We start from the raw sequence: 13,712 nt of genomic DNA on the forward strand, positions 1-13,712 counted from the left end.
GATGAACTTCAGAATCGTTATTCTAGGGAGGCATGGGTGGATCACTGGTTGAGCGTCATCAACCTTCAACTCAGGGCGTGATCCTGGGGTCCAGGGTTCGAGTCCCGCATTGGGCTCCCCGTGGGGTGCCTGCTTCTCCCTCTGCCTATATCTCTGCCTCTCTCTAATAAATAGAATCCTTAAAAAATAATAAAAATGATAAGATCATTATTCTTCACATAATAAGCCAGACACAAAAGGTTATGTATTGTGTGATTCCATTCATACGAATATTCAACATAAGCCAGCCCATAAAAACAAAGTAGATTTGTGGTTGCCAGGGTTTGGGGGCAGGTGGGAGTGAGGAGTGACTGGGTATAAGATTTCCTTTACAACTCATGAAAACGTTTTGTTAAGAAGGTAGAGGTGATGGTTTCACAACCCTGCGGATTTACTCAATGCCACTGACTGGTACACTTTAACATGTTATGTGAACTTCTTTTTTAAAAACGATTTTATTTACTTATTCATGAGAGACACAGAGGGAGAGAGAGAGGCAGAGACATAAGCGGAGGGAGAAGGAGGCTCCCTGCAAGTAGGCTGATGTGGGACTCGATTCCGGGACCAGGATCATGCCCCGAGCCGAAGGCAGATGCTCAACCGCTTAGCCACCCAGGCGTCCCTGTTATGTGAATTTTAATTCAATAGAAACAATTTTTAATAAAACAAGAATTCAGAGAGGGAGACAAACCATAAGAGACCCTTCATAGGAAACAAACTGAGGGTTGCTGAAGGGAAGGGGCTGGAGGAACGGGGTACCTCGGGGATGGGCATTAAGGAGCGCACATGATGTAATGAGCACTGGGTGTCATATGAGATGTATGAATCACCAATGTCTACTTCTGAAACCAATGATACATTATATGTCAATTAATTGAGTTTACATAAAATTTAGAAATAAAGATAATGCTTCTTAAACCATGGTAATCAAATGTTGAAGTATTTGGGGGAGAAAAAACCTGGGCAGTCCCACTTTTATGTATTCTTTTAAAAATAATATTAAGATCATTATTGCTTACATGTAAATATGCTCCATGAAATAAAATTACTACTCTTTGAATATAAACAAAAATATTAAAAGTATGGCATCGCTTTTCATCTCTGCCAATTCATTTAATACCTACCGGAATAGGAAAGACCTGGATTTTCTTTTTTTATTATTTATAAATTTATTTTTTATTGGTGTTCAATTTGCCAACGTATAGAATAACACCCAGTGCTCATCCCATCAACTGCCCCCCTCAGTGCCTGTCACCCAGTCACCCCCACCCCCTTCCCACCTCCCCTTCCACCACCCCTAGTTCATTTCCCAGAGTTAGAATTTTCATACCTGCCTCTTCACTTCACTTCTTACAATCCGTTGTTTCAATGGAAAGGCAACCGGGCAATCCAGATTCACTGATACTGAGTAGGTAGAGGAAGATCTCACTGGCCGTCCAGAAGGTTCTCAGGGACCACCACCACCCCACCCCCCACACCCCGCCAGGTCTTCCAGAATGATCACCGGGCACTGCTGAAGTCTACTGTTCTTTCCTGAAGTTTTAACTAACCCTGTAAGAGCAGAGGCACTAGGAGCTGATTTGACAAAAATGGAGACCAGGGAACAGAGATGTTAGGGCACAATGTGCAAGTCACAGAACTGAGGAGAGGCAGAGCTGAGACTCAGACCTGCATTGGTCTTTCAGAAGGCATCTCTGATTTGAAAAGATTGGCCATGGGTGCTTCCCACTATTTTCCCACCCCTAAAACTACATAGGCTACATACATGGAGGCTCTTGGTATGCCTCTTCCTCTCCTCTTCACCAAGAACCTTTCGAAAGCCTTCATTCAGGCGGCACACAGTTCTATGAAAACTCCAGCTTGCCCTGCTCTCCTGGATTGCACATAAAACGAGAGGCCTTTGTCTGGCTCTGGAATCTGGGGTCCAGGGCTGTGCTGGGTCTGTCTGGAACCGTCACCTTGTGAGGGCTGATTTGGGGCATCACTTGCCAAATCAGCACTCGGTGACATCGAGTCAGTGGTTTGAATTCGGCCATAATGGAACTACTTACAACATGCAAATAGGAAAACCCTGGAGCTCGGAACTGCAATCTCCCCTCCCGAAAGCCTGTTTCCAGCACATCACACTGCCCAGGACTGGCCACAGAAGAATTGCCTGGAGCTCCTTAACAGGAAACAAGAGCTATGTCACAGGGCACCTCTGCCCCCTAATGTAGATGACTATGAGAGTGGAAGTGTGCGCTGTGTGCCCTTCTGAGAGGAGCCCTACCTCTGGGAATAGCCTTCATTGGCAGTGTGGTTGCAGCAGTACAAGCTGAGCGCACATCCCAAATGTGAGAGGCTCTATCTCATCTCTATCTCCCTATTGTCCTCCATCAGGGACATTTTTGGGGACTCGCCTCTCTTCTCAGGAACCACTGGTGTCCTGAAAACAAGGTCAGTACACAGTTGTCCAAGGGTACACTGAGGGTCATTTGGTCTTGTTGCAACCCGAGTTTCTAGTTAAGGCAAATGGACCTCTTACATCCAGGGCCTTTGTCCTGACACGTCTTCTCCTCTTGGGTCATTTTTAATTGACTGAGAGTCCTTGAATCCCACCCACACAAACACACAAGGCCTCATGTGTCTTGGCACATTGAAAGGAGGTCCTTAATGGAACCTGGATCCTAAGCATGTATGTGTGTGAAGGGAAGACACAAGCTGTTATCTTTCCACTTTATTTCTTCCATAACCCATTTTACAAAAACTCCCCTGCCCTCAATGCCTTTTCTGAGACCATCGGGTATTGTCTTCAATGTTTCACTCATTCATTCACTCACTCATTCATTCATTCACTGGATTGGTCAGGGTGTAATTGACTGAGACCACGATCAACGCTCTGCATCTGAGGAGGTATTAGTACTTCCTGGTTTCCATAGAAAGCGAACATCAGGAAGACCGTTTTTGATGACATTCTGGTTTCCATGACAACTGGGGTAAGCCATTCTTTCCTGGAGACAGAAGAAACATTTAACAAGGATATTTACAGACTGGAGAGATGGAGTAACTGTAGAAACATCGGACTAGTCGGTGTCTGCTATCAATGTGAGTCGTGTGTGTGTTTGTGTGTTGCCAGTGTGTGGGTTTTAGTTGGTCATTAAGAGCTCTAATCCCTCCTGCTTTATCAGAGTGGATGGCAGCTTCTCTTGGGGCAGGGGGGCTTAGGTGACTGAATAACTCTGTCACACCAGGGCCCCTTTCTGCTGTCCTAAGGTGACACCATTGCCCGATGGCATTGTTACCTGACTTCTTGAAAGCAGAGATCCCCAAATATTCCTCATCATGTACCTCTGATTGATGATTGTCCCATGAACCCTTAAAGATGTAAGTTGACTCACTTACACTGACTTATAGTCAAGTTATTATGTGTGTGATACAATAGAGCAAAAGAAGTCAGCAAATGAGGCAAACGGGTGGGATTGGAAGATCTAATGTGACTCTGTGTACCCTGGGGGATGATATTGTGCTCACTCTGAGTAGCCAACACACATGAACTAAGAAACATCTCCAAGAGACAAAGTCGGAGCCCACGCTCTGACGTATCCTCCTCAGAGGTCACGGCTTCTCAGAACCACCGTATTGTCCCTTGGGTTCTCCGGAACTACAAGTGCCCACTCTTCCTGTCATGACACTCTTGTGTCATTGCTCCGTTTTTATCTTTTTTTTTTTCTTTTTGATCTCCAAATAACTCAAGCTCTCTTTCATAAAAATAGTAAGAGGGTGTTGTCTAATAGTCATGCTGGTTTTCCCTCTTTGCTTTTAAAGCTGTTCTTTTCCCACTGGGTTCTAGAAGTTTTAACTATAATGAGCCTAGACCTGTGTGTGTGTGTGTATGTGTGTGTGTGTGTGTGTGTGTGTCTGTGTTTGTGTGAAATGCGGAGAGCGGGGGGGGGGGGTGTGGAGGGAGGGAGAGGGAGAGTAGGGAGAGGGAGGGAATGTATTATGCTTGCAGGTTGGCATATCAGTACACCATCTGATATTTTTCTTTATTTTGGAACATTGTTGCCTATTGTTCCTTCACACATTCAGCAGCCCTTCCCTCTTCTTGGACTGCAGTACAATATATCTTCTGTGGTTAAATATATACATTTTAATAATGAACATTTCCTTTGATCCATAGAAAATGTACCTCAAAGACATTTCCAATGTATTTGCATTGCTTTCTATGCAATGGTTGGTACTGTTTTGCTTGCCTGCTTTTTGTTCACTTACATCCAGGATTTCATTTCATATCACCTTAGAATCTTTGCAAAGTAAGGTGTCGATGCCTATGTACACATAAATGTGTCCTCCGTGTAATGTTTTAAAACATTTGAGAAATGATGTCTACCCTCACCAGCCACTTCTGTCCTTTTCCTTCCTCTCTTGCCAATGCAACAGTGCCATGACATTTCTGTTTATCATTCTGGACTCTTCTCTTGCATTCACATGTCTTTTGTATCCAAAGATGAAGTAGACACCGTTGCTCTCATGTGAATGTGTGCCTTACATAAAGCGTATTATTTGTGCTTCATTGGTCTCTAGGTAGTTTTTTTTTGGGGGGGGGTCTGAATTTTTTTCTCTGTCAGCATCAGTCCTTGTGTTGGATGCATAACATGCCCTTGTTGCCTTAGATTATCAGTTTGTTAGTCTTTTCCCATGGGTAGCAAGCACCTGGCAGACATCCAATGCCGTTATGACAAGCTACGATGCAGTGAGTTGTCTTGTGAATTAGGGCACCTTTTTCTCCTTGTGCACGACACAGGGAAATTAATAGGTTCTGAAATACACACTTTGTCCACTCGCCTGGATATCAGTAATTATGGAAGTCTCACCTGCAGGAAAGAGCAGGGTGCTCTTGACTTTTTCAGTCCTAAGGCTGTGCCTGATTTCATCACTGTTAGAGGGGGAAGTGGAGGTCTCCCTGTGGTAGGTAACAGGGACTGGAGGGTAACAGAGAATCTCTGGAAGAAAATTGGCCTGCTTGATGGGAGAAACCACCTGAGTTTGCTAAAGGAATGGGACGGAAGTCATTCTAGTCTTAAAATAAGGCCCAGAGGGAATCCTTGACGTTTGTGTAGTCCTTGCACAAGCACTCATGCTTTTCCTCAAGAGTAGAGAGCTCTTGATGGTGTGTGCCTGCAAGCATAGTTGCTGTGGTTCCTTCTTTGCTAAGGGAAAACTTGGAGGCAGAGCTTGGCAATTGGAAGGTGTACGTGCTTTTAGTTTTGTAGCTGACCATTTGTAGGTGAGAAGCAAGCCTAATTTTTTCAGTTCTTTGATGAAACTGAGTGTGGGTCCCGATTTTTCAGTCTGCAACGCTTGCCATTAAAATGTTTGTACAAAAATGGTCCACATTTCCAAATAGGCGTGACCTCTATGAGTTTAGAAAACTAGTGAACAACATAAGGGAAAGGTCTGAAGATGCCAATTCCCACCCAGTTGTTCTACAAATGGAATTTGGTTAAAAACTTTGACAAGTGGAAACTTCATCCTGGATTCATCTGGCACTGCAAAGGTGCAATAGTAGGAAAGAACGTGTTTTCTCTCTAACTTAAATTGCATAAAATGTGCCTTTATAGCCAAAAGGGGGACCTGCTAACTTGTCCATTCATGGAAATACATGCTTTGGGGACAGTTTAAGGTCACAAAGCCTACAGCTTAAAAGTAGCTCCAAGATGTGCCTGGGTGGCTCATCGGTTGGGGACACCACTCTTGATTCCAGCTCAGGTTGTGATATCAGGGTCATGAGATCGATCTCTGTGTGGGGCTCTGAACTGGGCATGGAGCCTGCTTAAAATTCCATCTCTCCCTCTCCCTATGACCCCACCTTCCTCCTCCTTCTCAGAATGAAAAACACAAAAAAAGGTCCAATAAATAAGACCTGGTTTTAGGGAAGGGATGAGAGGGTGTTGGGGTAAAGATGAGAGAAGTCCTGCCTCTGAGGAGAGGAGGGGTGCGGGAGTCCTATCAAGGACAGTGCCCCCGTTTTGAGACAACACCTTCAGAGGGTTGTTTTCGTTTTTGTTTGGAAGTGATCACAGCCCTCAACGGGGAAAGGAGTTAAGGAACAAAGCTTCCAAAATCATTCTTCCAAAAGTCACGGCCATTGATTGGAGAAATAAATATTCGTTGCCACCATGTTCTCTCATTCCTTAGCCAAGGAGCAAATGGACTGGAGTTAACAGCAGGACTTAAAAATTGAAGCTGGTTCATCTGAGGGTTCTATTTCTTGATGGTCTGGAATTGACCCTGAAGTTACAAATTGTGGAGTTGTTACTTCTATGATCCCCCTTCTGTTTTATTCTATTCATTTTTACTGGGCAGGCATGTTTGGTATGACTGTAAACTAGAATTGTGGATACATGTTCAGATCCAAACCCTCCAAGGATTGGGGATCACTTTAATAGTTACTTCAGTGTCATTCAAGGTTCTATTTTTAATACTTTTTCCTGGTGTGCAGAAGAGGATCAACATTTACATATCATTCCCTCTGTCTGTCTATCTGTCCACCTGCCATCTGTCTGTCTACACACCCACCTGGATGCACCCTTAGAGGGAAAGAAAAGAGCTGCACTCCTGTTAGGATAAAAAAATAAGGAAATCATCTGCAACATTATGTGCCAACCCTTAAATGGAAGATGTTTGGACAGTGGGCCAAAGCATATGGTGAGTAGGCCATGGAGGATTTTATATTTTCAATAAAAACCCTTTCCTTCTGACTGCGTCTCTCAAGGATGCATCGTTTTGGTAACCGGACAAAATGATTGCAATGGATATTTTGGTTGTCCGCTGCAAGCTACTCCATTAAAGTGCTTCGTTGTTGAACAGATATACACAAACGTGAATGGGAGAGAATATTCAAATAGGTGCTATGGTTTTCAAAGCCCTTTCTAATATCTTATAGAAAATAGGTTTAAACAGAATTTAAAAGTGCGAGACTCATATATTGGCAGTTCGCATTCCTTCTGGGTGATCAGCTTACTGATCCTTAAGGTTTTTCCTACTTTATAATCTTAAACAGCATTTTAGATTCTCCGCGTGTATTTCCAAGATAAGGAACTGAGACAAGCTGGAAAGAAGCCCTGCCCTGGAATCAACATTTGCATGCATGTGTAGAGCAGAAAGCATGGATTCCATGCATCAATATCAGGCATCTTGGGTCTCTAACCTCATCCCTCTGAGTCTGTGTATGTATCTGTGAGTGTGTGTGTGTCTTGGCGGTCTGTTTGGAGCTCAGGTGACTCAGGCACTCCTGTTCTGTGTGAGAGACTGGCAGATCCTGCTGCAGGGAGACTGCAGTTGGCTGAGTCACCTGTTTTTCCTTCTCCTCTTTGTTCTGTGTCCTCACCCGACACCTGACACCCGTGTTCTAAGAGCCAGTACACTGAGTTCTGTAAAGCAGAGGACATAATACCTGCATGATCACACATTCTGGCAAGAAAAGGTTTGTGCAGACTGTGCCCAAAGTCTGTGTCGTTAGTCATCATACTTTTCATATTGTAGCTAGGAGTATGTGTAAACAAAGTCCTGCATACACGCGTAATCTCTTGTAAAACAAAGCGTACCATTTGAAACCGTTAATGGATGAGCTAAAATCTGTAAGCGAACTATGATACGTAATTGAACGGTATATGCGGAAAGTAGAACCCATTAACAGGTATTTCTTGAGGGGTGGGGAGGGGGATTGAGAGAACACCTGCATTTTCTGCATCACACTCATCTAAATGTTTGAAATGTATTTAAATGAAGTTTTTAAATGTCAGGGAAACCGCATTGCCAAAAGAGATTCACAAAACTGATGCAAAAAATCAGATTCCCACCAAACAGTGATCCCATACTGCTCCTGAGTGAAGAAATACAGTCCTAGGCAATATGTGCATGCATAGGTACATGGTGCATAGGGAACGTGCGACGAAGCCTCAAACCATCATGTTGACAGCAAGCATCTATAATGTATTGCCCCCCGTGTACACCCCTCGGCATGGTTTTTCTCCTCACAATTTTACTTCAGAAACACCAACACACACTTACAAAATAGACACCGTTTTTGTTGCACACACACAAACACACACACACACAAACGCTGCTACTATTAAATCTTTGCATTTAAGACGGACAAAAAGGCTATTATGAAAGCCGTAGTTGCCATGGTTCTGAAATAGGAGGACTAGCCTAAACTAAACAGGTTAATGTGGCAATATTTTTGAAATGCAAAAGAAGGAAGCAGAGAGACAGGTCTACATTCCAAATGAGATGTAACTAACATTTCTGTTTCAGAATAGCCTGTATTCCAGAGTTGGGGAAGGGAAAATGATGACTCCATCCCCATTTCGTTGGCTTCATTTCCCATCTGGCTTTCCAATTTTCTAGATTAACATTAGAGGTACGTACGTCCTGGGTATCTACATTTGAGGCCATTTGATCCCTGGAAGGACTGTGCACCTCAGAGGCACAGAGCAGAGGAAAGAATCTGCTGGACAAGCAGTTGGAACTTGTGAACCAACAGGTGCCGCAAATAGACTCACGCCTGCCTCGATCTACGTGGTGTTTGTAACACGTTCCTATTTTACTAAACATTTCACTTGCAGTCATTTCATGTTGACATTTGGAGTGTGGCCTATTCCACTCCTTGCTCTACAGCCATCTCTTTCCGAAAATTTAGTGCTGGGGGCAGGGAGGGGGGTGGGCAACAGCCTTTTGAGGCACCGTAGTGCAATGCAAAAGGTCAGGTCACAGCCAATGGCCCATGCCTGTAGCAATCCTTATGAAGGATGGCACCAGTAACCAACAGGATGATCTTGGTGAACCTCTGGATTCTAAGCTCATGCTCTTGAACCCAAGATTGGGCTGGCTGGCATTCAGTATCTGTAGGCTGGAGATTGTCCCTGGCTTCCTTGGGTGCACAGGGTGGCATCAGCGCCCCCCAGAAAATAAGGACCTAGTGAAGCATCCCCCCAGGATGAGCCCCAGGGAGCACAAAAGGCACAAGACGGCCAATAACACAAATGAGATCCGGAAAATGACACCCGCCTCCCCACACAGATGCTCTTTAGTACGGAGTGGCAACAAGCAGGGCAAGAAGTTGGGTATGGAAGGTTAAAAAACTCCTCAGGTATCTTCTGTATGTTCCCCGATACTTGCCTTGTATTTACCCCACTGTATGACACACACACTGTTTATAGTTTTTTGTTTTATCTCCTTTCAATTCGCATTGATCAATGTTCTTCTACGTTCACAAAAGGAATTTTTTCCCCTAATGCTTTTCTTCTCTTCCTTTTTCCACATTCCAGTGTTCTCCTATACAGTCCGTTACGATCACAAGTCCCCGTGACCCTGGGAGACTCAGGTGAAGAAGGACGGTCCACACAAGCCGTAAACCCTTTGTGGCCCGAGGCCAAAAGCCATGCTGAAGGACATTGTTTGAGGGAAGATGTGCCCTTTCTGTGTGTCTGGCAGCCAGACCCCTCAGCCTCTATTAGTCACCTCTTGAGAGGACAACCAAATCACAATGGATGCTGAGTATGTCCTATGCAATTGGAAAGGCCACTTGTGGCCAGCAAGGGTTTTGTCTAGACCCGGGGTCTCACCAAGAAATAAGAGGAAAGGAGCACTTTCTCTAGAAGTTGAAATACTCTCGGTAGATGAAAAAATTAAAGTGAAAAGCACAGACGTAAAGATCCTAAACGAGTCTCAGATTGAATCCATTACCTCCTTGCTAACAGCCCATTCGAAGGCCGGTGTCCCAGCGGGACAGGAAGTGCCTTACAGAAATGCTCTTACAGTGGCATTGGAGATTCTGAAGGAGAGAGCAGATGTGCGCCCAGCAGGAGCATCGGATGATCCAGAGACCACTACACCGTCCCGAAGGGGACCAAGAAAGCGATCTCTTAAAAACTACCGGAAGGCCAAAGGGATCTTACTGAGGCGTCTCAGGAAACGCAGAAACCTCAAATCGCGGCTGCTGCGTTCTCAGAGACTGGACGCCCCAGAAGGCGGCCAATCACAGGCACACACAACCGTCACTCCCGTTCCAAGGAAAAGGCGAGCAAAGTCCTCACCAAGCTCCAGCAGGCACCCGAACTTACCGTCGCTTGCAGAAGATGGTGGTGAGAAAGAGGGCAAGGAAAACAGGGACACCTCAAGAATTAGGCCCTCGCATGGCATAGCCAAGGAGGAGGGTACCGGGGCTGAGGATGGAGGCATCCTTCCATCTCCGCCACCAGGTCTCAACCTCACTGTGCCCGAGGAGGCTCTGAAAGAAGAGGCACCTGACACCCACGCACAGACCCCGGCTGCCTCCTCTGAGCGCTCTGCCTCCCCTGGGAATGTTGAGGACCACGGAGAGGGTCCCTGGGATCCAGGCTTGAAAGCTGTGGCAGCCTCCTCCAGTGGCCCTAACCTGAGGCCGCGTTGTTCACTCCGTCTGGCAAACAGGAGAAGGAAGCTACAGGTACGAGAGCTTGAGAAAGGGCTGCAGGAATCTCGACCTTCGGCCAGCTCAAAGGCTGTGAACCCCACCACTGCTATTAAGAAGGATGTCAGCCAGGAAATGGGACAACTGACCAGCATGCTGTCTCCACAGGAGCCTAGTCCCATTGAAGGAGGAATGATGGTCTGGTTTAAATTTCAAAATCACCCCTTTTGGCCAGCGGTGGTAAAGAGCGTCAGCCAAGCAGAGCAGACTGCAAGGGTGCTTTTGATTGAGGCAAACATGCACGCTGAAATGAGTGGCATTCGAGTTCCTCTTCGAAGGTTAAAGCCCCTGGAATGCAAAGAGAAAGAAACACTGATGAAGAGAGCCAGGAAAGTGTACGAGCAAAGTGTGAACTGGTGCTTCTCCCTGATTTCTCACTACAGAGAAGGGCTCACTTGTGGGTCTTTTGCAGGCTCCTTCCTGGACTATTATGCTGCTGACGTCAGTTACCCAGTTCGGAAAGCCATCCAGGATGGGGACCTGGAGGCTGACTTCCCGAAGGTCAATTATGCCGACCTGGAGGATTCTGATGAGGAGACCTCCGTGGGCGGGAAGAGGCCCCGCCAGAAGATTCTCCCTGACCGGATGAGGGCTGCTCGGGACCGAGCCAACCAGAGGCTCGTGGACTTCATCGTGAAAAGGAAGGGGGCCGATCACCACCTTCTGGACATTGTCAAAGGCAAGAAACAGTCCAGGTGGCTGACATCGTTTCTGAATTCCAAGAGGTACACGCTCTGCATTGAAACATACCTGGAGGATGAAGACCAGTTGGATGTTGTGGTGGGACATTTACAAGAAATCTACAAACAAATAGACAGGAAGAGGCTGACTCTGGCAAGGGACGACAAAGTGAGTTTTGTTGTGGAAGTTCTTCTGCCAGAAGCAATCATTTGTTCAATTGCTGCACTTGATGGATTAGGTTACAAGGAGGCAGAAGAAAAGTACCTACAGGGCCCACCCGTGCATTACCGGGAAAAACAGCTGTTTGATAAAAATATCCTAAAGCAAATGCGAAAGAGATCGGCACCCGGGCTCAAGGCTAATAAGTAAGCCCTCCTGTGCCGACACTGCAGCAGGGAGACCTCTCATTGCCCTGTCTCCATGAAATGCGGGACCCTTCCATTCTCTATGCCATATTCATATGTTCTAGAAATTTGAGACCCCGGGAACATGCTGGGTTCATTTTGGATCCATTTGTGGCACTTGTGCGTAGCACGGCCACCATCGTGTCTGGTTCCCAAACGCTTCGCAAACTAATTTGATAAAAAAAAAAGAAAATACTGCACACAGTGGTACTTCGGTCTACTTGCTTGGATGTGTCATTGTCTAGATGTTTCCTAAGGTTGCTTTGGTCAGCACTTCATATTTTAAATACGGGACGCACGATCTCTTATGACATGAAAGAGCCCTGCTGTCAGACATGAAGCAACAATCACTTTTGAAATGTAAGTTGGGGGATCCCTGGGTGGCGCAGCGGTTTGGCGCCTGCCTTTGGCCCAGGGCGCGATCCTGGAGACCCGGGATCGAATCCCACATCGGGCTCCCGGTGCATGGAGCCTGCTTCTTCCTCCGCCTGTGTCTGTGCCTCTCTCTCTCTCTGTGACTATCATAAATAAATAAAAATTAAAAAAAAATGAAATGTAAGTTGGATTTTCGCAGAAACATCACATGGATCTCACTCTCTGTGACACCTCACACAGGTGTAAATGAGTGCATTCGTTCTTAGGATAATTCCTTCAATTTGATCTGCCATGCTTATCTGTGTGGAAGAAAAGCCCTGAGGGGTGAAGCCAACGGCACGGATGTTTGCGATATACTGTCACTACCTTCTCATGGTTCCTGGAAAAGCCGTCTGGAACCCAAAGTTAATGACTGGTCATCTGCGTGTAGTCCACATGGGAGTGAACGACATCTCAACGTGTGATGAACATTTTTTCGGCCTGTGTGAGACTGTGACCTCTACACTTGCCTGAGATTCCACTTAGGGAAGCAGTTCTTGCTCAGTGGCTAAATGGTTTCCTAAAACAAACAGGCTCCAAGCTGTCTTCCTGACTGATGGGATGCTTTGCATGTAGTGGCTTATTCCCCTGTGGAAGACAACTAGAGTAATCGGACACACAGTTTAGCGATTTTAGACCTAGCTGGAGTCCAGGTTCACTGCTGGGCGCCCATCTAAGTGGCACGCATTGTAGGAGAGCATGCACTTTGTTCCGGAACTGTGTCCCCTAAGATGCAGTCATCTGTCTCCTACCAAGCCAGGGCTCTCTTTTGATTAATTCACTGGCTAGCCCTGACAGGTTCCGACAGTTATACATGCAGGCTGGTAAGTCGTTCCAGGCTGTGTGAGCAATAGAAGGACTGGTATCTGGGAACCTGGAAATGAGCTACAGAAAAGCTTCCATTTGCCTAAATGTGGCTATTGTCGGAGTACAATGAATCTTGCGTAACCAAAAGATAAACTCTGAAGTCCATGAATTGTTATCCTAACTTGAAACAAGATTTTTTGAGGAAAAAAACGTTAGAAAAGCTGAAAATGAGCACTATTGGTCTGACATGAACCCGAGTCCATTTCTATTCTTAGAGGGAGTCAGCTGACACTCATAGGCCTATGTTACGTGCTTACACGGCCATGTGATTTGTGTGAATGTGTGTGTAAAATTTGCAAGTTAGCTGTTTTGATTCCCAATAAAACTGTGGTACCTTTCACTTTGAACTTGTGCTTCATCATACTTTAGATTGTACAACTACACAGTTGGTGTGTTTAAATATATGTACACTCACACACACGTGTGTGTGTGTGTACATACTATTTTGGAATTTCAGTGATTAGTCATCAGTTTTTAAAGTTCATTATGAATTTTCTTCCAATCCTAAATCAATATTCACTTTCATGCTTGTTTTGCATAATTTTATAAGAGGGTCCTCCAAATTGTGTAAGGTTCAGGCCCAAAAGAACTTCTTTGGATGCTGCCTGAGAGATGCCAATGACTCCTGAAGCGTTCTGCTTGGGCTAACCCACATGACATCCTCATGGTCCTGAAAAGTACTTGGAAACACACCATCTCATGCTCTCTGTGGACCTTTTACACTGAAATGACACACTCTAGTTCTTCTATGAACATCGTGTCTCCTGAGCCAAATATACCACTCAACTTCAGCCTTCTCATATGGCCATATC

At 45.5% G+C, this 13,712-nt stretch overlaps 1 protein-coding gene across 3 annotated transcripts; it reads left to right on the forward strand.

Annotated features, from left to right (window-relative positions):
* The first annotated feature begins 2,960 nt into the window (after nt 1-2,960).
* LOC112911484 (PWWP domain-containing DNA repair factor 3B-like) lies at nt 2,961-13,239 on the forward strand. Of its 3 annotated transcripts, none has more exons than XM_025988063.2 (2): nt 2,961-3,123; nt 9,351-13,239. In XM_025988063.2, exon 2 carries the CDS (start codon nt 9,569-9,571, stop codon nt 11,582-11,584), a length of 2,016 nt encoding a protein of 671 aa, XP_025843848.2. In that variant the 5' UTR covers nt 2,961-3,123; nt 9,351-9,568; the 3' UTR covers nt 11,585-13,239. The 3 variants fall into 3 exon arrangements, 2 of the variants coding, with proteins under 2 accessions (XP_025843848.2, XP_072600932.1); XM_072744831.1 differs by lacking the exon at nt 2,961-3,123 and adding an exon at nt 6,637-6,726 and having other exon boundaries at nt 9,351-13,225; XR_011998320.1 differs by lacking the exons at nt 2,961-3,123; nt 9,351-13,239 and adding exons at nt 6,638-6,726; nt 8,431-8,539.
* The last annotated feature ends 473 nt before the right edge of the window (nt 13,240-13,712 follow it).

The sequence above is a fragment of the Vulpes vulpes genome, chromosome X (assembly GCF_048418805.1).
Source record: "Vulpes vulpes isolate BD-2025 chromosome X, VulVul3, whole genome shotgun sequence".
NCBI lineage: Eukaryota > Metazoa > Chordata > Mammalia > Carnivora > Canidae > Vulpes > Vulpes vulpes.